The 26,104-nt window shown below is 36.8% G+C and overlaps 1 protein-coding gene across 4 annotated transcripts in view; it reads left to right on the top strand.

The window, feature by feature from the left end:
- The first annotated feature begins 279 nt into the window (after positions 1-279).
- The window catches only part of LOC100348001 (deacylase AADAC-like), a 34,918-nt gene continuing 9,093 nt past the window's right edge, over positions 280-26,104 (top strand). The window contains exons 1-6 of one of the 4 annotated variants that reach the window (XM_089331065.1): positions 280-464; positions 6,257-6,430; positions 8,281-8,602; positions 15,997-16,219; positions 19,899-19,968; positions 21,944-22,115. In XM_089331065.1, coding sequence (XP_089187191.1) covers positions 8,465-8,602; positions 15,997-16,219; positions 19,899-19,968; positions 21,944-22,115 — 603 coding nt within the window. In that variant the 5' untranslated portion in view covers positions 280-464; positions 6,257-6,430; positions 8,281-8,464. Of the gene's footprint in view, positions 465-6,256; positions 6,431-8,280; positions 8,603-15,996; positions 16,220-17,401; positions 17,549-19,898; positions 19,969-21,943; positions 22,116-26,104 lie in introns of those variants that run through there. The other 3 variants (XM_089331063.1, XM_002716287.6, XM_089331064.1) reach the window with 3 other exon arrangements.

The following is a 26,104-nucleotide window of genomic DNA, read 5'->3' as shown; positions in this document are numbered from 1 at the left end:
TTTCCAATGGCCCTTATTTTTAACAAAGAATTCTGCACCTAATAATTATACAATGAATGTTTACTATCTGCCTAGCAACACAGTAAAACTGCTGGATTTGACAGAACTTGCAAGAAATAAGTACTGTTTGCTTTGCATAATTCACCTTTGCACCAAGGGTATAATTATATCTGGGCTGACCATGAAAGTACAAACAAAGCCATGCAATTTGTGTTATGTAATACTTCATGATTTAGCTTAAAGCAAACTATGAAAATTAAATATCTGAATGGTTTAAAGGTGCATTTGCAGCTTTGCCAATGTAGAAAGAGAAGACAGGAAGTAACATGGGACAAAAACCTCTTTTGCTTCCAACTATGGGGATTCTTGGGACCTATTATGTTTATACACCTCTCCCTGGTAATACTGAGGAGCCTTGGAGACTGATGTATATGAATATAGCGGTGAAAACTATGACAAATTCGGTAAGTTCAAAATTTTATCAAATTTGAATATTTTTTGGTTCAATGAAATATTTACCTGCTTTTCTTAAAAAATTATACTGCCTTGATAATTTGACTGTTAAAATATATTTGCTGACTTTAAAAGGTTCTAATTTATGCTTAACCATTCCTTAATACAGAATTTTAACAGAATGAATATAGAACAAATTTTCTGATGGTGTTTATTTTAAATACTACAAAATGGCATTGGCTAAAAAAAAATCCAAAAAGCATGACTGTGATTTGACAGCATGAATGCTGCCAGAAAGAACCATTTTTGAAGCATGAGCTTCAGAAAGGGAGGATGAGTAGCACTGTGGTTAACTACAGAAATCTCGTAATAACACTGTATCCAGATATGACAATGCATGCTTAATGAAATATTCTGTATAAGAGTCAGTTAGTAAAAGGCCAAGGGAAAATACACACACATAAATCCCAGTCGTAAGAGGGTGAGCTGTGGAGGTGACAGGGCAGCTGCTGGGTGGCTGTCACCCAGAGTCCATAGCTGGACCTGTGATTCCTTTCTAGGGAGGCCAACTACTTGAAACCACACATCATCTCTTGAATGTTCTCTGCAGGCAATATCTTCCATGCAAGAAAAAAAAATGATAATGTAAGAATACTTGCCCTTAAGTACTTGGCTCACTAACTATCTTCTGACATGTAATGCAGTTTTCAGTAAGTGTGATAAAGTTCCTATTTTGATTTTTTTATTAATTATTTTTCAGTAAATTTATTAGCATGTGAGCATATGTTTTTATTGGACTTTGGTCAGTTTCAGAGGATTATAACAAAAATTCTTTTGAAAGGCAGAGTTAGTGAGAGAGAGAGAAAGGTCTTCCTTCCGTTGGTTCACCCCCTCAAATGGCCACTAAGGCCGGTGCTGTGCCCATCCAAAGCCAGGAGCCAGGTGCTTCTCCTGGTCTCCCATGCGGGTGCAGGGCCCAAGGACTTGGGCCATCCTCCACTGCAATCCCGGGCCACAGCAGACAGCTGGACTGGAAGAGAAGCAACCGGGACAGAACCGGCGTCCCAATCGGGACTAGAACCCAGAGTGCCGGCGCCGCAGGCGGAGGATTAGCCTAGTGAGCCATGGCACCGGCCAACAAAAATTCTTATTTTATTTCTGCACACATGGTTTATGTGTTTTATATTAATATATAGGTAGTCCATGCACGTGTTTATAAGCTGAAGTTGTGACTCCTTATAAATTGAGTTATGTCAGAGAAATGTGTCGAGTGGGGGCTGCAGGCAGGGGGGAAGGTTTGTCTGACCTGCCAGACAAGGAAGGGAGTTTGGATTCTGCAGAGGGGAAGAAGGGGCAGTGCAATAGCAAGAAATGCGTCTTTTTGACAGCAGGAACAGATGTATTGCTCATGGGTACTGATGTATATTGGAGCTGAAACTGGGAGCAATAAATGGGGTGATTCTGCCCAACATGTTCTATAAATTCAGGCAGTAAAGTCTTCAGCTGCCACTGAAGTGGTATTTCTTATACTTGACCATGGCATGTCTCAAGTATTTCCACAACTCTGCATTTCTTAAAAACAATTTTCATGAATGTATTCAATGTATCTTTAAGAATGTTAGTTTTTATTGTTAAAGAAATTAATTAACACTCAGTCTGATACAAAACAGTATTTGCCTGATGCTCTCACAATATTAATAAAACATTTTAATTTATACTAATACAAAATATAAGTATGACTTTTTAAATACAGTGTGCATTTCACATTTTAAGATATTCAGCACTTAATTTTGGAAACATCACAAGATAATATCTAGGATTCTTCTCATGGTATGCCCACACACTTCAGGATTTCTTCTATTTTATTTATCTTCCTGACATTTTTTTACTTTAAGCAGATAGCACTTATCCTAACACAGAGGCAAAGAAGCATGGTCCCTCCCCAGTACACATCCTTGCCAAGAACTCAAAAGAGAACAAGCCAGAAAACAGATTCCCTTTTGTTTACTTAGAAAGTATGGATAAATAAGCCACATCCCAGGTCTCCGTATTTCCTTGCTGCTCTTTAGTGCAGTTTTGGCAATGTCTAATACAGTGCCCTCACACCTCAGCCCCATTGAAACAGAGACTATTTCTGCATTATTGCTTTTGGCTTCTATGCTTGCTCCTCCTTACACCTATCTCCAGGAGACTGTGACTTCCTTCAAGTCGTAAGTTATGAGTTTGTATTTTCAACCATTAACACCTGCATTAGAAACGGGTAGAGAATAGGCTTGAGAAGAATGAAACTGCTTTGCAAAACTCAGTGTGAAAATATAGGGAAGACAAGAAAACAGACAATGAACATACCACCTATCTCAATGCCACATAAGCAATAAGAAAGAGGGTACCCAGAAAACCACGTTGCCATTCTTGCCTTGATCCATAACAACTCCTAGAAATGAGAGGAAGAAATGGCCATTGTTTCACCCCAAAGCAATGCAACAGTATCTGGGAGTTGATTGATCTGTGGTCCATGGGACATTAAGCTGTTGAGTAAATTGTATATATGCTGAATAGGTTTTTTGAAGTGTTGGGAGGAAAAGAGCTCTTCTTGTTCTGTCATGTTGTGTCTGGAATAGCTGTGGTTAATTCAGATGGAATGCAAAGCACATTCCTTTACCAATGTGGAATTCAGGAGAATTACTTAGACTGAGAAAATTGAACATTGTTCAAATTATCCTCTATATTGACCATTAATGAATTATATGCACTAGTAATATAACAGGAAAAAAATACAATAAAAGTAGTCATAGTTTCTTCATTAATTGGACTGTATGAAAAGTGAAGACTAAATATACGCTTTGGAGGGATAAACAAGTAGGCTTACCAGTAACTACTTCTCTGTCAAAGTGCTGTAAGCTCTTGAAGAACATCAGTGAGCTAAAGTGACTGGAGCACTGTTACATATTTCGCTGGTACTTTGTTTCTTCTTTCAATTTCAGAAGAAATCCAGGTCTAATTTGTTTTCAGCTGGGCAGGACTCCAATGTGTATCTCTGCTCCTCCTGGAGGAATCTGTTTCCTAAATTACAGTCACAACATGTCAGGACAATTTTGACTTAAGTACTAGAGGAAGGCAATTCATTATTTTGAGGAGAAAACCCAAGATGATGTTAATGCACATGGCTAGCTGAGAATAGGTAATCAGATTAAGTAAAATATAGAAACTAAATCCATGAATAAAATTTTTAAGAAATACATAATTCAGGACCTCTATATACATTTCACACATATATGAAACAAAAATACTCTCTCTGCTGAATTAAAAGTCAGAGGAACAGTGACTGAAGATTGGTTGGATATTGGTCAACTCAGCTCTACTTTGAACATTAGAAATAATTCTGAACTTGACCTGATCTACTGCTAAACCAGGCAGGCCCAGATACTTTTGGACATTTCACATTTGGACATTTCACACCTTTGCACGTGGATCTAGTAGAAAGTAAATATTGTCTTCCAGTGATGTATTTCAGGACTTCTGAATTAAATTCTACTTCATACAGGAACAATATATACAGATTTTTTGAAGAACCATAGGTAGGGTTCACACCCTGGCCTGAAGCGCCGGCATTCCATATGGGCGCCAGTTCTAGTCCTGGCTGTTCTTCTTCCGATCCAGCTCTATGCTATGGCCTGGGAAAGCAGTAGAGGATGGCCCAAGTCCTTGGGCCCTGCACCCGTGTGGGAGACCTAGAAGAAGCTCCTGGCTCCTGGCTTCGGATTGGCGCAGCTCCAGCTGTTGCGGCCATCTAGGGAGTGAACCATTGGACAGACCTCTCTCTCTTTCTGCATCTCCTCTTTCTGTGTAACTCTGACTTTCAAATAAATAAATAAATCTTTAAAAAAAATGTATTCCAAAGTATTTTTTAAAAAAAGAACCATATTTAGTCATCAGCTTCCATCTTGGAAGTCTATCTTATAATCTTAAATGTTGAGCTTGTGTGTCATGTGTAGTGTCAGAGTCATCCTAATAAACAAGCTTGGGATGCCCTAGGAGAGCCTCATGTCACATGTGGTGATATTAACAGATGTATGTCCAGGAATATGTTCTCTTGCTATCTTTCCAATTTGTTCCAAATTTTCCAGTTTGTTCTTTATTCATCATTTTTTCTGCCCTATTTTGGATTATTTCAGTATTTTTATGATTTATTTTTTTCTGCACTACTGAGTTATGAGTAACATCTCTTGGATTCATTCCTTAAAGTGGTAGAGATAGAGTTTATAGCATGCATATTTATGTTATCGCATATGAAGGTACTTCAAAAAAGTTTGTGGAAAATGCATATTATTACTATTTTGCTACAGATTTAAAATATTTTACATAAAAAATAACTCATCTTTTAATTCCAATATGCATGACATTATTGAAATACCCTCACAGAATTTCAAATAACAAAACTAATTCACATAACTAGTCAGAAATTTGCAACATCACATTGACATTTCTTTCATTCCATCTATTGGATTGTTATTAGAATATATTTCAATTTTGTATGCATAAAGAAAACAAAATTTTGTTTGTAATGTTCTTGTTATGTGTCATCTTTTCAGGAACTTAAATTGAACCAAAATACCTTCTACATCTTCATTTTTAAATTTTTGAAAATTTATTTATTTATTTATTTGAAAGGCAGAGTGACACAGAGAGAAAGGGAGAGAGAGAGACATAGGGAGAGTCAGAGACAGAGAAAGACAGAGACATAACTTCCATCTACTGGTTCACTCTCCAAATGGCTACAACAGCCAGGGTTGGGCCACACTGAAGCTAGAAGCCTGAATTGCATCCAGGTGTCCCATGTTGGTGACAGGGGCCCAATTACTTGGATCATTTTTGGGTGCCTTCCCAGATGCATCAACAGGAAACTGCATCAGAAGTGGAGTAGCAGGGACTCAAACTGGCACTCCAGTAAAGTATGATGGCATCAAGGCTACAGTTTTCACTACTGTGGCACAGCACCCACCCTCAAATACCTTCTGTATTGATCCAGATAATTACCTTTCTGCAAATCTTCATTCTGTCATATAGAGCAAGTTACCACTTTCAATTATTTTCATTCTCCTAAGGAACTGTTTTTTAAAATCATTTTTTGTAGTATAAGCTCTCTCCCAAAAAATTATCTCAATATCTCTGTCTTAGTTTATTTTTCTCTCTTCTTTGAAACTATTTATGAATAATAAATTCTAATTTTTATTTTTTCTTACATTCATTCTTTTAAAGAAGTTGATCTGTTGGCTTCTTATGGATTTCCCCTTTATATGTGTACATACACACACACATATGTATGACTTAGTTAACATATGTTTCAAAGTTTTCATATGTATAAAAAAGCACAAAATAGCATTATATCACATTTATATTCATAAAACTACTAAATATATTGAGTTTTATTCGACAGCATAGTTATCCATATTTATGGGGTGCAAAGTGATTATCTGATACATGTATACATTGTGAAATCATCCAACCAGGGTAGTTAACATTTATTTTTATGGGAATCCCTAGGCTTCCTCTTCTAATTATATTAAGACACATAATAAATGTTATTAACTATTGTCACCCTACTGTGCTATAGAATACAAGTGCTTATGCCTCTTATAGTTTGAATGTAATTTATCACTTGAATGTAATTGATGAAATTGTTCAGAAATATAGGCTCCAAATTCTAATATTAATGGTATTAACAGTATAGAAACTTAATCTCATTGTGGTGTTTATAGAGGTAGGATCTTTGGAATATGACCATATTGAATTATGTCATCAGGAAAAGTCCCCATGACTGAATCCTGGTAACTGTATATAGAGCTACTGACAGACAAGAGCACTCTCTGTCTCTCGCCTTGTGCTGGTCTGTGCCACCTTGGGACTTGAGCATCAAAAACACCACCATCAGTGGCTGCGGTAGGGGTTCTGCCAATCTTTGTGAACCTCCAAAACAGTGAGTCATAAAATATTTTCTCCTTATAAGTTAAATATTTTGGATTTTGTTACAATAGTGAAAGACTTACTAATAAACCTCCTATGTAACTCTTTTATTTTTTGTATTTTGATGACTTATGCAGCTTCTTTCTATGCCCTTTCCCCCTATCCTTCCTGACTTTGAATGATTAATAATCTACCCTCTACTTTTATGAGACCAACTCTTTTCAGTTCAACTGTGAGTGAGAATATGAAATATTTTTCTTTCTGTGCCTGGGTTATTTTATTTAACATACATGTTCCAATTAATTCCATATTGCTGCAAATAGTAGTATTTCATTCGTTCTATGGGTGAATAAAATTTTATTGTGCATATACCACATTTTCCTTATCCATCCATCTGATCATGAGCACTTTGGTTGGTTTTAATCTTGGCTATTGTGAGCAGTGTTGCAAATTCTTTGGACGTTCTTGCTTGATCATGTAATTTTTCAGTGAAGACTGCTTTATAACCTCTTTTCCAACATGTTTGGTTGAATCATTTTCCTGGACCTTATTGCTTTAACTAAGATCTCCATGGCAATGTATTAGAGCAGGTGTTTTAATAAGGGATAAAAATTACAGTACATGCCAGTGAAATCCAGAAAGAAGATGTAGCATATTTATATAATAGAACATGTAATTTAAATCAAGCAGCACTCATCTCAGGAATGTAAGATTTCTTTTACATTCCAGAATTTATAAAAATCCTTCATTATATTGAAACAGTAAGTAAACAATTATGGGGCCGGCGCCGCGGCTCACTAGGCTAATCCTCCGCCTAGCGGCGCCGGCACACCGGGTTCTAGTCCCGGTTGGGGCGCTGGATTCTGTCCAGGTTGCCCCTCTTCCAGGCCAGCTCTCTGCTGTGGCCCGGGAGTGCAGTGGAGGATGGCCCAAGTGCTTGGGCCCTGCACCCCATGGGAGACCAGGAAAAAGCACCTGGCTCCTGGCTCCTGCCATCGGATCAGCGCGGTGCGCCGGCCGCAGCGCGCCGGCCGCGGCGGCCATTGGAGGGTGAACCAACGGCAAAGGAAGACCTTTCTTTCTGTCTCTCTCTCTCACTGTCCACTCTGCCTGTCAAAAAAAATAAAAATTAAAAAAAAAAAAAAAAAAAAAAAAAACAATTATGAACCATCTCTTTGCCTACAGAAAAAAATAGCCAATTTCAAATAAATTTATATGAAAAATTATCTGTGGAAGATGTTTGGTGCAGTGGCTAAATTGCCACTTGAGGCACCCATATTTTATATGGGAGTGCCTGGGTTCAAGTCACTGCTCCATCTCCAATTCCAGCTTCCTGCTCTGGTAGTAATTGGGTTCCTTTTACCCACGTGAGACACCTGGAATTTCCCGTGTCCCGGGTTTAGCCTGGCTTAACCGGTGATGCATATACACGTTGGAGAATATTTATCTAGTATTTCTATTTCTACTTCATTCACAGTAAATGGAGACAATGGAGGAATCAATGAGTGCCAGTAGTTTGGGAAGAGAGAGAGATGGAGGAACAGGAAACCCAGAGACCTTCCCAGCAGTGTAAATGCCCTATAACACTCTGCACTGTGGGAAGGGTCACTGACACATGTCCAAATGCATAAGCTGTCCAACATCACGTGTGGACCCCAATGCATCTGTGGGTTCCAGTGCTAGTAGCAGGTGCATGCTATGTGGTAGGTTGTGCCCCTCTAGGAACTCATTTACACCCGCAGTCTACAATATATGCCTCCTAACGTAGTATAATTTCCCTGTTAATAACTTTGTTGGCAAATGTCCACAGAAACTTTATTTGAAGGGTTATAAACTTGCAGACAACTGCTATTTGTTTCACAGTGCTCTTTGGACTTCACTAAGAATTTCTGGACTGCCTAGGAGATGACAAACTGAACTGTGGAATTTGTATTCAGGAAATTATACAACAGTGTATGTGGAAGCTTAAGACATACAATCACAAATCAACATATTCAGAAGTGCATTTGTAGCATTGCTGAAGTACAAAGACCCAAAGAGAACCACCATGAGAAAAAAGACAATTTTGCTTCTGACTGCGGGGATTTTGGGAGCCTATTATGTTTATACTCCTCTCCCCGATAATATTGAGGAACCGTGGAGACTGATGGGCGTGATTGCAGTATCCAACACAATAACAAATTTGGTAAGTTCAGATTTTCTCTACTCATTCAGTGGTCATTTAACAGGAAATAATTATCGGCCTTGTCTGGTTTTAATTTCTACTCTTGAAAATTTTGCTGTTAAATTTTGCTTGGCAAATTTATTTCATTGATTTAGTTTTTAGATTTTTCATTTGTTTTATTTGTTTGAAAGGCTTAGATGCAGGGAGACATTTGCTAGTTCACTGCCCACAGCCAGTGCTGGATCAGGCTGAAACCAGGAGCTGGGAACTCAATGCAGGTTTCCTACATGAGTGGCAGGGACCCAGCTCCTTGATCCATCACTTGTGGTCTCCCAGGGTGTGCATTAGCAGGAAGCAGAAATTGAGAGAGCAGTCAGGACTCAGATCCAGTCAATCCAATGTTGGATAGGAGCTTTCCAATTTAACTGCTATGCTATATAACCAACACATTAGCTCATATTGAAACACTTTATATTATTAACTACTCCTTAATGCAGAAGCCTAACTGAATGAATATAGAGAACATACTTTGTTAGCTTTGATTTTAAATATCAAAAAACAATACACTCCAGGTGAGTACCAATTTTTATTTTTTTAATTTTTTTTTGACAGGCAGAGTGGACAGTGAGCGAGAGAGAGACAGAGAGAAAGGTCTTCCTTTGCCGTTGGTTCACCCTCCAATGGCCGCCGTGGCCGGCGCGCTGCGGCCGGCGCACCGCACTGATCCGATGGCAGGAGCCAGGAGCCAGGTGCTTTTCCTGGTCTCCCATGGGGTGCAGGGCCCAAGCACCTGGGCCATCCTCCACTGCACTCCCGGGCCACAGCAGAGAGCTGGCCTGGAAGAGGGGCAACCGGGACAGAATCCGGCGCCCCAACCGGGACTAGAACCCAGTGTGCCGGCACCGCAAGACGGAGGATTAGCCTAGTGAGCCGCGGCGCCAGCCGAGTACCAATTTTTTAAAATCTTATTGTGAGTTTCATGGAATAAAAGCAAACAAACAAAATCTTAGTGTGAGTCTGATGGCGTGAATACTGAGGAATGCTGCCAGAAAGAAGCAAATTGGAAGCATGGGCTTCAGAAAGGCAGGATGATTAGCATTGTGATTAGTCACAAAATTCTTGCAATAATTTTTTTTGAGCAGCAACATATTTTTAAATTTTTTAAAACAACTATTAGTCAATTTATTAAAGTAGTAGTTTGGCTTAGACATCTGCAATGGTGATTCAGTTTCTACTCCTAGCTCAATTCTGATGGAAATAATCTGTTAAACAATCTCAGAGGTAGTATGCAAGTCAATGGGCCGCTTGTGGATTCTCATCTGGAACCGATCCAGTCTTAGAACCTTCACCACAAGGTGTTTTTCTCCTAGTGATCGCTCTGCTGTGTCTTATGCTCCAGATGCAGGGTTGTTATGTAGTTTAATCATTTTCCCCTTATTTTCTGGTAGACTATGAGGACATGTCCATAAATAATTGTTGAATTGAGAATTTGATTGCTTTGAGGTTTCCTTGCAATAATTTTTTAAGTCAGAGATGAAAATGCACTCTTATTGAAATTGTTTGTTTAAAGGGAAAGGGGCAGCAGGCTAATGGAATATGGAAGTGTGATTCCCCGTGGTGGGAGGTGAGCTATGGAAGTAATGGGGCAGCTGCCTGGCTGGCTGCCACTGAGAGCCCACAGCTGTTCCTGTGATTCTTTTCTAATGAGGCTACTTGGAAATGTAATCACATTTCTTTAACCTCCTCTGCAAGTTATGGCCTCCCTGTAATTAAAAAAAATATTTGATTTTTCATGGTTACTTAGCCTGAGTGTTAGATAGCTAGCTCACTATCTCTTTCATAACATATGTTATGAAAACATATTCTTTTTAGGAATTTCAACACTCTCTTTAGACTTTTATCGTGGCTCTGAACCAGTATGATAGATGGTTTATTTTAATTTTATTTGTTAGTTATTTGATTATTTTTATTAAGTTTACTAGCATAACAGTTGTTAATTTGGGTGAATTTCATAAGAATATAACTTAAAGTCTCTTTTTAAAGTTATTTTTGAATTATGTATAACAGCATTTTGTGTCATTTTGCAGTACTTTATTATTCAGATTAATTATCTATGTATATATATTTGTATACAGTCTTCATGATATGCCTTCTAGGATGTCATTTCTTTCATTCTTTTAAATCTTTACTTTTCTCTTCCCTTTCATTTAATTTTCTGATTTCTATCTCCCATGATATGCTGAGATTCTTTGAATTTACTTATGAAATTATTTTGTCTTTCATTGCTTTTGTGAGTTTATCAATACTAGTACCCATACCAAATTTTATTCACTCCTTCTTTTAACTAGCAATCATCTTTAAATACCTATTTTTTGAATTATTTTTTCTGTCAGCTCCCCTGCCCATATCTGACCTTTGCTGGCATTGTTAGTAAAGGATTTTGCCACTCTTTCCTGCTGTGGATGTTGGCTTATAAAAGGATCCTCCTGGGTAGTTTGAAGGTGTTTTGCTACTTATCACAGTAATCAAACTCTGATTGGTTATCTCATTTCTTGGAACAATACTTTCTATCTTTATTTGTATATGGCACCTTTAGAGCCCTCTTACCTCCATTTTAGTTTTGCACACTGCCCTACCAACATGGATCTCTATACTGGTCTGCTGATTTTGTTTGACTTTCTATATTTATGGGTCATGGGTGTTCTGTGGCCTTTAGCCTATTTAAAGAATTAATTCATCATTGTGGTTACTGATTTGTTATTTACTTTGTCGTGTTGTTTCCTGAAAAAGGAAAGTGCAGATTATGGGAAATTTGTTGTCATTGTTGCTTTCTTTCAAAAAATTAAATTTATTTGATTAAGTATATTTGATAACCATATAATCTTAATTATGAAGTAGTTATTTTTTCCATTTTCCCCCATCCTCTCTCTTCCAATGTAAATCTAATAACTTCCTTGAATGTGTTGCCTGCTGATCTTTTAAAGGGCTGTACCAATTAATTTTAGCAAGGGTAAGGAATGGTGGGAACTCCGAGTTTTAATAATTCAGTGATGATAAATGAGTCATTGGATGGAATGAGCGCTGAACTAGTTTGAGATGTAGCATTGTCTCCTAGACAGGAATGACAAATATCTTTAACTAAGAGATGAGCTGTGAAGGATTACTCAGCATGATCTTAAAGGGACTCTGAGGTTGCATTTGGACTTGATGAGAAACATGGCTCTCAACACTAACTGACCTATCACGGATGAGGGATTCTTGGACTTTGAAAATTGCTTTCTTTCCATTTTCTTACTATAAGTAGAAGCTTGTAATTTTTAAGTCATTTTCAAAAAAATATTTCATTATCATCTGTTTTCATCACTGATTGCCATAGCCCTGCTCAGCTTTTCTTGCTGCTATGGGTTCTCAGAGATAAACCAGTGGGCCTCAATATGTGAGAATCTTGAATCTGAATGATCATTCAGTCTCCAAATTGCTGAATAACCACAATTATGTGAAAATTCCAGAATGGGTGTCATTAGTGTTTCTCAGCATTTTATCATCAGAAATTCGGTTATGTCATTTTTCCCTGGGGTAATTCACTCTTGTGTGACCCTTTAAGATTAATGAATATACAAATTTGCATAAACATTGAGGAATATAAATTCAAATTGGTCATACATTTTTGTTTTTCATTTGATCTTTCAAACTTACATCAAAAATTGCCTTTTGTTGGGCATCATAGCACAGCATGTTAAGCCACTCCTTAACATGCCCATGTCCCATGTCAGAGTATTGTTCAAGTCTTAGCTGCTCTGATACTGGTACAGCTTCCAGCTAATCACCTGGGAGACAGAAATATTTGGATGCAGTCCAATTTACTTATATATTTAGTGTCCATACATATTATTTCTTTTGCTGTTGGCTAGCAGAACACATTAGTTTTCTTGCTAATATTCTTATAAAGAAGGACTGAACAACTATTTTCTGAAAATAGTTCTGACTGTATATAGTCTGAACTTAGATTTCCAAGATAATTGCATTCATAAAACCAAAAAGAAGTTAGTTATATTCTGTGAAATTCTTTTCCTTAATTCAGGACTTCAATCAAATTATTGTGGATGCTCTTACATATTGAGACTGAATTATGTGCTTCTGAGTGACCACTGGATCATAGAAATCAAAAAGGAAAAAAAAGTCCTAGAAATGAATGAAGATAACAGCACAACATATCAAAATTTATGGGATATAGCAATAGTAGTGTTTAGAGGGAAGTTTATAGCAAGTTGTGCCTATATCAAGAAATCAGAAAGGCAACAAATATATGATCTAACAATACATATCAAAGACCTAGAGAAAAAAGAACAAGGCACATCTGAAGTTAGTAGGGGAAAAGAAATAATTAAAATGAGAGAAGAAATAAGCAAAATTGAAACTAAAAGTGATACAAATCATCAGTCAAATGAAGCACTGTTTTTTGAAAAAATAAACAGAACTGATACATCATTGACCGAAAAAAATGAAAAGAAAATCCAAGAAGATACAAATTAATAAAATAAGAAGTGAAAAAGGAAATGTTACCACAGATACCACAGAAATTAAAAAAAATCATCAAGAATTACTACAAACAGATTTTTGTCAAAAATTATAAAAACTAGAAATGGATAGATTTCTGGACACAAATGATCTATCAAACTGAGTTATGAAGCTATAGAAACCTACACAAACGAGATTAAAGCAGTAATAAAAACCCTCACCATGAAGAAAGGACCACAAGGCTTCACTGCTGAATTCTACCAAATGTTTTAAAGAACTAATTATAATTCTCAAAATATTCAAAACAATGGAACAGAGGGAAACTCTTTTTTTAAAAAAATTATTTATTTGAAAGTCGGAGTTACACAAAGAGAGGAAAGGCAGAGAGAGAGAGAGAAACCATCCGATGGTTCACTACCCAGTTGGCCGCAATGGCCAGAGCTGTGTCGATCTGAAGCCAGGAGCCAGGAGCTTCTTCTGGCTCTCCCATGTGGGTGCAGGAGCCCAAGGTCTTTGGCCATCTTCCACTGCTTTCCCAGGCCACAGCAGAGAGCTGGATTGGAAGTGGAACAGCTGGGTCTCGAACCAGTGTCCATATGGGATGCCAGCGCTTCAGGCCAGGGTGTTAACCCACTGCACACAGCGCCAGCCCCATGAAACTCTTGTATAAGGCCAGCAACACATTAATTCCAAATCCAGAAAAAGATAACAAAGAGAACTAGACTAATATCGCCTGTGAACATGCATGAAAAAATTCTCAACAAAATACTAGCTAATCAAATCCAGCAACATTTCAGAAAGTTCATTGAACCAGACCAAGTGGGATTTATTCCTGATATGCAGGGATGTTTCAACATATGCAAATCAATAAATCTGATACATCACATTAACAAATTAATGAATAATAACTATATGATTATCTCAATACATGCAGAGAATCATTTAATAAAATACAACATCCATTCATGATAAAAAAATCTTAAGCAAATTGGGTATAGAAGGTTTAGATTCCTCAACACAATTAAGGTAAACCCACAATCAGCATCGTATTCAATGGGGAAAAGTTGGAAGCATTTGCACTAAGATCTGTTATCAAACAGGGATGCCCAGTTTCACCACTGCTATGTAATTCTGGATGTTTTAGCCAGAATCATTAGACAAGAAAAAGAAATCAAGGGGATACAAATTGGAAAGGAGGGAATCAAACTTACTGGATATAAATATTTTAAAAATTCACAGCTTTCCAGAGCAGACAGGTTAAGATCAAACAGAGCATCCTGGGTTCTCAGGACTCTTCCTGCCTGAGCATCCTGTTAAAGGTCCTCATCATTCTGCTTTGTATTGGAGCTCATTTGTGAGTAGGGGTGAGCTTATTCATAGAGTCTATGAAGATTGGAGCTACATTGCAGGCACTGTAAGTTTATCACAGCTGCCAGTGCTGGGCTCTGCAGTAGTGGACCATCAGGTCATGGTAACTGGTAACATTGTCATTTGCATGGAAGACCTGCTATCTTCCTGAAGAAATTAACACTTCAGAGAATCCTCTGAGATTGACCCAAAGTGTCAATGCAGAAGTTTTATTTCTGGTGGCTCCTCTTTCAGTGCTCACTAGCAAGCTAGGGATTGTATTTCCCAGTACTCTTTTTTTTTTTTTTCTTTTTGACAGGCAGAGTGGACAGTGAGTGAGAGAGAGACAGACAGAAAAGTCTTCCTTTGCTGTTGGTTCACCCTCCAATGGCCGCTGCAGCCAGTGCGCTGCGGCCGGTGCATTGCTCTGATCCGAAGCCAGGAGCCAGGTGCTTCTCCTGGGTCTCCCATGCGGGTGCAGGGCCAAAGTACTTGGGCCATCCTCCGCTGCACTCCTGGGCCATAGCAGAGAGCTGGCCTGGAAGAGGGGCAACCGAGACAAAATCCAGCGCCCCAACCGGGACTAGAACCCAATGTGCCTGCTGGTGGAGGATTAGCCTATTGAGCCGTGGTGCCGGCCCCCCAGTACCCTTAAAGGAATGCTTTTAAGTGAACGTGTCAAGCTAACTATCACTCAGGTTTGGAACGCTTAACTTAGTGGATCTTATTCTTTAGATTGGTCTGACAACACAAAGACAACTTAAGTAAGAGTAACAGAATTCATTGAGGAAACTGAAAATATAATAGGAAATTTTAAATTTGAACTATAATAAAACAGTAAATAAAATTGCATGTTATCGTAGCTGAAATGTCAAGATGTAATTATTTTTTACTATGTCTCTGACTCCAATATTGTTTACTGAATTTCAGATGCAACCCTGGAGGTGACTTTTCCTTCATAGCTCCCTTTGTAGAGCTGACTTTAGAGTTGTTCCAGACAACTTGCATTTCTCTGGTTTTAGTAGAAGTTATGAATATGCCTATGGCTTAATCCTAAAATGAAATTCTTTGCTTGGACACTGTTTACACTACTTCCAGTATTGATATCAAAGTTCAGCTGCTATTTCAACATGCTACCAGATAATGATGTCAAGAATACAGTTTATTTCCCCAGTGAAAGTGGCCAAAGTGTTTTATGCATACCTATGAAAGACGAAGTTGTATAATGTTGTTAGTGTGCACCCACTTTTCTACCTGACTCTGAGCTTCTTTACAGTAGAGGACTTTTCTTTTTACTTATTTATTTTGTAATCAAACTATGTAGTGTGCAGTCTGTCAAGTTACAATTTAAATTCTTTACGTCTCTTTGTTTACCTGTGATAGGTATTATGGAAAGGCAGCAAAAACCCAGTATTTCTGTTTCATGTAGATTTGGCTGTCAGAATATGGATGCAAGATGACCATAAGGAGCACATATGTATACTTCTATGTTCATAAACAACAGGGGCATCTGTTGTCTGTAACCTATTTTCCCCTTTCTCTTTTTGTAGTTTCTGTTTGCTGAATTCTTAGGAATCAACCATTTAATGAACATTGCAATGTTTTTCATTTTCCTTATGGAAGTCCCACCCACATCTGATGAAAATGTCACTGTAACAGAGACAACATTTGACGGCATTCCCGTCCGCGTGTATGTGCCTAGAAGAAAGTCTGAGACGCTGAGAAGGGGCTTGTTTTACATTCACGGTGGCGGCTGGTGTTTGGGGAGTGCTGGTATGTGACCCTTGGTTGAACAGTAACAACATCCTTCAGCTCTCTGACAGTTTTTCCTTTGGGCTTACATTAATTTGAGAAACATATTCCATATCTATAACAAATGCAAAAAGTTGTATCAAATCTCAGGTAAGAAGAGAAAGTGTTTCATGAGCTTAGAAATTTGTTATTAACTACTTTTGATGGAATGTAGCAGTGAAGATTAAAATGAAATGAGTCAAACAGTGAATAAAATAAGTGGAGATGGCGAAACTAGTCCTTCAGTGAACTTTGATATGCAGGAAATGATGAAGAAGGAATTACATGAGGAAGCACAGTGTTGAGTAAGTGTATTTGTGTTTGTTAGAATGCAACTGATTATATTCAATGCATATGATATTTCTATATAAGCATATATTTACTATTTTATGAATGTTATTTATAACTTACTTCATTATATTTATTTATATATATTATATGTTTCATATTACAAATGTATTGATATGTGGGAATTTTATGAACAAATTTAAAATTGAAATTGACAAATGTTGGAAAAACATTACCACTGATGGCTAGCTGAGCGGCTGGGGGCTTTTCTGACTCTGGGGATAGGAAAAGGAATTGGAGGATGAGGACTACATGGGGTACTAGAACTACTTTTTCTGTGACAAGAGCAAATGAGGTATTGCTTATGGGTGTTGATGTAGATCAAGGATGAGAATTGGAGGAATAGGTGGGGATGATTGTCTCATATTTTATAAACTCTGTCAGTGAAGCCTTTAGTTGACACCCAAGTGATGTTTCTAACACAAAACGTGACCACAGCGTACCACAGCTTATTCCCATGAGTCTCACTGCCTAAGTACTTGTTTAAAATTTTTTTGCATTGAGTATTCTTGAATAATGGGCATTTGTTTATGAAGGTAAAGTAACAAAAGAAAGATAAGCTCTGATATATAGGAGTATTTGGTGGATGCTCTTCCAGCATTAATGAAAAGTGTTATAAATTGGTATCCAAAATATAAATGTGACTTGTATAATCATGGTTAAAGTATAAAGAGTTAGTGCATAATTGAAATTAAGAATTTTCAGTACTATGGGGTCAGCATCATGACATATCAGGTTAAGCCACTACATGCAATGCTGGCATCCCTTACAAACTTTGTTGTAGTCTTGACCGCTCCACTTCCATTCCAGCTCCGTGCTAATGTGCCTGGGAAAGCAGCAGAAGATGGCCCAAATCCTTGGGTGCCTGCTTCTACCTGAGAAATCTTGATAAAGCTCCTGGCCACTGACTTTAACCTGGCTCCAGCCCCTGTTTTTTCAGGCATTTGAGGAGTGAACCAGCAGGTGGAAGTTCTCTCTCTTTCTCTCTCTCTGTCTCTCTCTCTGTGTATCTCTCTCTCTCTCTCTCTCTCTCTCTCTGTGTATGTGTGTGTCTCTTTCACTGTAGCTTTGTCTTTCAAATAAATATATCTTGAAAAAATGAATTTTCAGGACTCAATTTTGGAAACATAAGATAATATTTACTGTGTTTAAAGAATTTGTATGTATTATTAATTTTAGAATTAGAAAACAATTGTGAGTAATAATATGAATTCCATTATGCCTTCACTTCATGCCCCCTATTAACACCTCATATTAATGTCTCTGTCACAATTAGTGAACCATGCCTAACTTCCCCTATTACTATTTAAAATACAAGCTTTTGTCAGTCCTCTCATACCTACTAGCATCTAGTAATAATCAATTCTGTGTTTAAATTGAAGTTTTTGTTCTTTTCTTTCTTAACTGTCATAAGGGAGACATTCAGTATTTGTCTTTCTCTGTCTGGCTTATTTCTCTCAATATGATGTCCTTCAGTTACATTCATTTTGCTGCGAATGTCGAGATTTCAATGAATGCTATCCCACTGCATTGTATATTCCATATTCTTTGCAATTCATCTGATGATTGACATCTTGGTTGATTCCACGTTTTGACTGTTGAGAACAGTGCTGCTATAAACATGGTGGGGCATTATCTCTTAGAGTCAGCAGGTTCATATCTTCTGGGAATATACCCAGTAGTGAGACAAACTATTCCATGTATAGTTTTAAAAGATCCCCATAATGTTTTCCACAGTGGCTGGATTTATTTAAAATCCCAGCAACAAGGTGTAAGACTTTCTCCTTCTCCACATCATCTTCAGCAACCGTTTTGACAAAGGTGACTGGATATCTCACTGTGGCATTGATTTCAACATTCCTGATGGCTAGTTATATCGAGCCTTTTTTCCTGGATTGGCCATTTCTATTTCTTCTTTAGAGAATTGTCTCTTCAGGTCTTTTCCCATTTCTTTACTGGATTAGGGTTTTTGTTGTTGTTGCTGTTGTTTTTGAAATACTGATATTCTGGAAATTAATCCTTTGTCAAATCATTAGCCTGGGAATATTTTCTCCCATTCTGTCAGATATCTCTTAACTCTATTGACTGTTTCCTTTGCTACACAGACACTTCTGAGTTTGTCATAAAACCATTTGTTTAGTTTTGCTTTTGTTGCTTACACTTTGGGAACTTATCCAAGAAATCATCACCTACACTAATCTCTTGACCTGTTTCTCCCATGTTTTCTTCTACTAATTTCTTTAAAAAATTATTTTATTCACTTGAAAGGCAGATTTACCAAGAGGGAAGAGGGAGAGGGAGAGAGAGAGAGAAGAGAGAGGTCTTCCATTCTCTTGTTCACTTCCCAAATGGCTGCAATGGCTTGGGATAGACCAGGCTGAAGCCAAGAGCCAGGAATTCCTTCCTGGTCTCCCATGTGGGTTCAGGAGGCCCAAGCACTTTGGCCATCTTCTGCTATTTACTCAGGTGTATTAGCAGAGAGCTGGATCCGCAGTGGAGCAGCTAGGACTTGAACTGGCATCCATTTGGGATACAAGCACTGCAGGCAGTGACTTAACCCACTATACTACAGTACCTGCCTTTTCTTCAAGTAATTTCAGTTTCACATCTTACATTTCTATCTTTGATCAATCTGGAGTTGATATTTTTTAATATGGTGTGAGGTAAGGTTCTAATTTCATTCTTCTACTTATATGTTTGCTTTTGACAGCATCATTTATTAAAAAGACCTTCCTTTCAGCAATGACTATTCTTGTCACCTTTGTCAAAGCTCAGTTGGCTGTAGATGCATGGTTTAATTTCTGGGCTCCATCTCTCCCTACTTCCCTCCCTCCCTCTTTCTCTTATTCATTCTCTCTCTCTCTCTCTCTCTCTCTCTCTCTGCTGGAAGAGTTCATGAAATCTAATACTGTTTCCCTACAGCAGTCTTTGTACTCTTCCATTAGGCAAATGTTATTTTACATTATTGCCCTTGATTTATATGCCTGCCATTCCCACCACTATTTCCCGTACACTGTGGCTTTCTTAAATTCAGATATTATGTTTTGTAATTTCAACACAGAACACCTGCTAAATGCAAGAAGTGGAGATTAATCTTGAGTAGTCACAATTATTAATTGTGAAGATGTGAGAAGACAAGAAAATAGACCCCACATCTCACTGAGCAAAATTCATGTTCTATAGTGATGAGGAAATATTGCAAATATATTTTTCAGAATACATGAATTAGGAATAAGGCATGCCAGTAAACTTCTATTGACAAAGACATGTTAACTCATTTGAACATCTCTGAATTTGTTTTCTTTTATTGCAGCTATGCTTTCTTATGACTTTCTCTCAAGAAACACAGCAAATAGGCTTGATGCTGTTGTCGTTTCAACCAAGTAAGAGCGCTGGTCAGTTTCTTTAGTATTTGGGCAGGTGTATTATCTAGTAAGACACTATCAGCTTTTCTGGTTATTTCTTTCTTTAGATTAGGAGTGCTTAAAATGAAATTGAGAAGGTGTTCATAGAGAAGGTGGACTAGATCATGACCAGGACAAAGTCCAAAGGAAATAAGAACTTAGAAAATAATAAGAAACCAAAGTGGTAAATTTAGAAATTATTCAATGAAATTGAGCTATTACATCATTGGGACAAATTAACTGCTGATTTCCTTAGCCAGCTTCCTTAGCAGAGTGATTAAGAATGAAGGCTTCCGAATTAGAGAATAAGGTTCAAATCCCAGCTCAGCAATCCATTGTTTGGTCTGGGGCACACCATTACCTCATCACCTCAGGTCCTTCTTCTGTGGACTGGAAATTATGTCATATTATTCACATAATTGAGCTGTTTTGAGCATTAGAAAACAAAACACTTTCAAAGCAATGAGTTCAAAATGTCACAGTAGGGGCCAGTGTTGTGGCATAACAGGTTAAGCCTCTGCCTGGGTCTCTGGCATCACACATGGATGCCAGTTCAAGTCCCAGTTGCTCCACTTCCAATCTAAATCCCTGCTAGCATGCCTGGGAAGGTAGCAAAAGATGGCCCAAATGCTTCAGCCCCTACACTTATATAGGGAATCCATAAGAAGCTTTGGGCTCTTGGTTCTGGCCTGGTCCTGGCCTGGCTCTGTACTCTGTTTTTCAAATAATATAAAAAATTAGTCTTTAAAATTAAATTGCAGTAGAATCTTTCATTAAGTAGCTAATTGAGGCTGGTGTTGTGGCATAGCACTTTAAGCTGCCACTTGCAACACTAGCATCTCATGGGAGTGCAAGTTCCTGTCCCAGGCAGGCCATTTCCAATTCCTTTTATTGGGCCAGGGAAAGCAGGAGAAGATGACCAAAATGCTTGGGATACTGCACTCATGTGGGAGACCCAAATGAACCTGCAGGCTCCTGGCTTATGGCTCCTGGCTATTGTGGCCCAGCTCAGGCCATTGCAGCCATTGGGATATGAACCAGTGTATAGAATTTCTTTCCTTTCTATCTCTTCTCTCTCTGTACCACTGCCTTTCAAATAAATAAGTAAATATTTAAAACAAAAAAAAAGTAGCCAGTCATCAAATTGCAAGAGAGAACACAGGCAAATCTATGCTTAAAAGGCGTTCTAGATTAATGACAATATAAAATAAAGCTATAGGAATAAGTAAAAAATGAAGAAATTATGCCAAAAACCAAGTAGAAACTACATGCCAATTTGAACATTAGATTGACATAGAGTGGTATAATTTCTAAGATCTTTTTCCCATTTATTGCTTATCAGTAAAGTGTAATGATTACAAAAAAGCATTCTGGAAGAAGGTTAGCTGGGAACTTACTGCATATTCTTATTTTTTTAGCTTAATACTACTTTCAGTTTTGTTTTTGTGTGTGGATGTGTAGGTGTGCAATTTTGTGACATTTTATTTTATTTCTTACTTTCTATTTTTGTCATTTTTTATTATATAAAGAGGACAGTTTCATGCATTTTATACATTCAATTTAAACCCATAATGATACCATATGCCCTTCCTCTCTCCTGCATCCTGTTTTTATTTCTTTTAATTTTTGCAATAATATATATTCAATTTACTTTATAGTCACAGGCTTAATCCTCCAGTAAATAAAAATTAAACAAATAGAAAGACCACTGTTCTGCAGGAATATAGATAAAGACTGTAAACAGCATACTTTCATCAGAATAAAAATTGTGAAAACTTCCGTATTTTGCATCATTATTAGGATGAGGTTTGTCTATTATCATTTTATAACTATCGAAGTATCAAATTTAAAGAGAATTTGTTCTATTTTAAATTAAGCTAAGTGAAGTTGGTTTAATTTTTTTTTCTATTTTAAACTAAGAGAAGTTGGTTTAAAATTGTTCTTCTGCCAACAGCTACAGACTAGCACCTAAATACCATTTTCCCATTCAATTTGAGGATGTCTATGGTGCATTAAGCTGGTTTTTACGCAAAGATATTCTTGAAAAATACGGTGTGGATCCTGAGAGAGTTGGTGTTTCTGGCGACAGTGCTGGTGGGAATTTAGCCGCAGCCGTGACTCAGCAGGTAATATGTTCAGTTTTGCTTTATTCTTAAAAGTATCCTGCATGCCAACATTCATTTCAGATATATGTAAATATGTTATATTATTAATATATTTCACAATAGTGATGCATGTACACATTGGAAGATATTTATCTAGTATTTCTATTTCTACTTCATTCACAATTCTTTTCTTTTTAAAAATATATAAAATATCCCTAATAGATCATTGATTTAAATGTGATTATTGTTTGTGACACTGGGGAATAATATTCATGAAGTCAATTAGTGACATCAAAAATCAAAACTGGCTAACCCCACAGTTCCAATTATCATCAGTGTCATATGCTGAAACTTGTATAAAAACTTTCACTCTTACAATAACCAAACTATGCATAGCAAAATATGAACAGACTCTTATATACATTTTTATTGTGAAAGAGACTGTAACTTAGAGATTGTTTACAAATTTCTATAACATTTATTTAGCTAAATCTGTACACTTATTTGCTATCAATTTAAACTATTACATAATTTAATTATCAGATTGTGGGTAACATTATTTTGTTACTGACTTTCTCACCTAAGAACTAAATTTTGTATTGATGTTTTAGAAGCAGTGTTTTTTGGGAAAAAATCCATACAGTCTTGCAAATTAATTTCTGCAATTTAATCACATGCTCAATTTGAAAGTTGTACTCAAACTTATTTTTACGTAAGGAAATATAAGTGTATATTTTTGGCCATTTTATGCTATGATAATGTATTCCTAATTTCCGGCTACAGCAGAAACACAAAATCTGTGATTTTTTCTGATATAATACAAATATATACATATATATATATTACTTTCCAAAAATTGATACACATTTTCTAGTGGAGACTACAGTATCGAGTCACTGTTGCTCTGAGAGACATCTTGATGTTGTAGCTCAAAGAACATATTAGGAAACATTGATTTTTTGAAACTGCACCAATGTTCCCTGGTGACCTTGAATGAGTCACCTAATCTTTCTTAACATCACTTTCTTTTTACCGTGGTGATTAATAAACCATTCCTCTTATATGGTTCAGAATCCTATAGGGATAAATTAGATAAAATGTTTCTAGCGTGAATCTATATAAAATATTTTATAGTATTCTTTAGAGAGTCAAAAAGCAAATTAAGTTGTAGCAGATTACTAGGCCAAAGTACAAGACAAAACAATATAAAACCCATAAAAATAGCTTCTGCACTCAATATATTTTCTGCCTGAAATGTCTGTGGTAGCCAGTAGGAAACTTTCCACCTCAGGTAAGTTTGGGAGTCTCTCAGGGTTATAGACTTGCATTCAGGTTCATGATCTCTGCATATAGGAGGATGTTAATAAACCACTCCTTTGCATGTGTAGGCGAGGCCTTAAAGACAGAGGCTCTCAGGGTCCAGGTGCAGTGACTGTAAAACAAGCTTCAGGTGCCTCTGAACTTTGCTTTGCACCAGCTTGGTCAGTGGAAACTCAGGCCATGACCTTAAAATAACGTGGAGGGGGTGTTTAATACTCCTATGTGGTTGACCCAAAAGGGTACAAGTTCTCCCTGGAAAATAAGCTCTTATAATCAACTTTACATTATTGCTGCAGCTCTTTTTTGAAATTCAATGTCCAATACACAGTCACATATACCTAGGAAAATGAAACATGAAACTCTGAAAGGAAGTAAATGAACTCAGCAGATATAGAAAGATACTACACAAAATTCAGATGTTTGTTTTTAGCCAATAAAATAAAATAACCATTGTTTTTTCCAAAATGAATTCACAACAAAATTATAAATTTCTACAGAAGAGTTGAGTTTTGGAAAGCAATGAAAAATGTAACCCTAAAAATGAAATGATTAAAATTAATTTTTATGCATGACTTAGAACACTGAGGAGATGATAATGTAAGTGGAAAATTATGCAATATGGGTCCTATTAACTCATATGGTATGAGACACTTTGCAAAATTGAGATGGAGAGCCAAAAAGATAAAAATACAGAGTAGAAGATAAAAAATGGCAGATATAGTCTGGGAATATTCAATATTGTTTAAGTGTTCTATGAGAAAACGGGAGGGAATTGGAAAATGAAGTATTTTAAAATTTAATGTTCAATATTGTGTCAGAATGATGAAAGGTTTTAAAATTACAGATGAAAGAAATCCCATGAATCCTGAACATCATTTTTGAAAAGGTTAAAAAGAAATAAATAGGAATTACGTCTATCAATGGAAAAAGAAAAATGAAAGTGAGGAAAATGAGGAAACAATGTAGTGGGGAACATCCTAGAAACCAGAGAAAATTGCTTTCACTAAAGAACAGCGAGACTGACAACTTCCTTCTCAGTGAAAGCTCTCAGCTGTGAAATGGTATTGCCAAAATGCAGAATGAAAATACCTGCCAATCTAACTTGATGCCCCATAATATTATTATGCAAGAGTAAAGGAGAAATAGAAACTATTCAGATAGTTCAAAACTACAAGAACTTTCCATCAATGGAACTCACTAAAATCTATTTTAAGTGAAGGGTTTCAGGGACAAGGAAATGCAAAACAAAACAAAAAAAAGATAAGATGCATGAAGAAGTAAAGACCAAGGTTGTGTTAAGATGTGGCAAAGTTTACTAAAATTGGATAATTTAAAATCATAAAACATATTGATTTAGAATGATTTAAAAGGAGCTATACGTTAAGAGATGAGAGGATGATAGCTATGAGTGTTATTGATCCATTTTATTGTCTTAGTGGAGATAAAGTAATAGAATTGTTCTTAGATGAGTTCATTAGTCTTTGAGAAATTGAAAACACACACTGTAATCCTTATGGAAACCATTTAAAAGCCAGAAACCAGGTATAAACTCCTAAACTAGTACAGAAACAATTGAAACATGCAGGTCTAAATGATCTGATTGTAATATCAATACTAGGATATCAGGTTTATATAAGATACATTAAAAACACAAGTAAACAGAAAATTTGAATGCAAATTGGCAGAAAAAGCATATAATGAAACAGAAATTTAAAGTATTAATAGATAAAGAAGGACAGCTAATTTTTTAAAAACTATCAAAAAAACTTAACAATTCTTAATCTGCATGAATTTAATAAAATGGACATAAATAGATGGAGATACTATGAACAGAACTACAGGCAAAACATACCAGTTCATAATCAGAGTGAGAGACTGAAAAATGCCTAATCATGGTTCCCAACAATCTACTATCTTGGGAGAACTATTTCTTGTGTAGGTGTTGCAGAGATGATTATATAGATGTTTTATCATGAACCAAAATAACAAACCTGAAATTCACTTTTTAAAAAATTAAACAGTGGCAGGCATATAATGCAGTTGTTAAGATGCAATTGGGATTCCTGCATCCCAGATCAGAGTGTCTGGGTTCAAGTCCAGGCTCTATTTTCAATTCCAGCTTCCTGCTCATATACACTCTGGAAGGCTGCAGGTGATGGCTGAAGACCTTAGTCTGACACCCAGTAGGAGACTCAGATTGAGTTCTAGGCCCTGGCTTCAGCTTGGCCCAGCCCCAGCTAGTGTGGACGTTTGGGGAGTGAGCCAGGGAATGGAAGATCTCTCTCTCTCTCTCTCTCTCTCCTCTCCCTCTCTCTTTGCTCTGTATCTTTTTGCTTTTCAAAAATTTTTTTTTTTAAATAATAAAATCACTCTACCAAAATGTATCACAGACTCTAGGGTTTACTTGGGATCCATCTCTTTAGTGTCAGATCCTAATTGTAATTTCTGGTTATCTGATTCTTCCCTTAGGTGATTGTTGACATCAATATGGACAAGCATTTTTAACTTATAGAAAAAGAGATAAAAGTCCACTTGAATTTCAAGGGTAGAGATTTTGCTTTTAATCAGATTTTATGGCCTCTTTTTGCACCTGTGAGTTATGTAGTACAATTCCTTTAGCTTACAGGGACAACATTAAATTGCAAACATTGTAATACTGATAATTGGAAAATCTTTGAGATATTTTGAAT

The sequence above is a fragment of the Oryctolagus cuniculus genome, chromosome 4 (assembly GCF_051225735.1).
Source record: "Oryctolagus cuniculus isolate XC-2025 breed Fujian yellow rabbit chromosome 4, ASM5122573v1, whole genome shotgun sequence".
Classification (NCBI taxonomy): domain Eukaryota; kingdom Metazoa; phylum Chordata; class Mammalia; order Lagomorpha; family Leporidae; genus Oryctolagus; species Oryctolagus cuniculus.
This window is presented reverse-complemented; position numbering and strand designations above follow the sequence as displayed.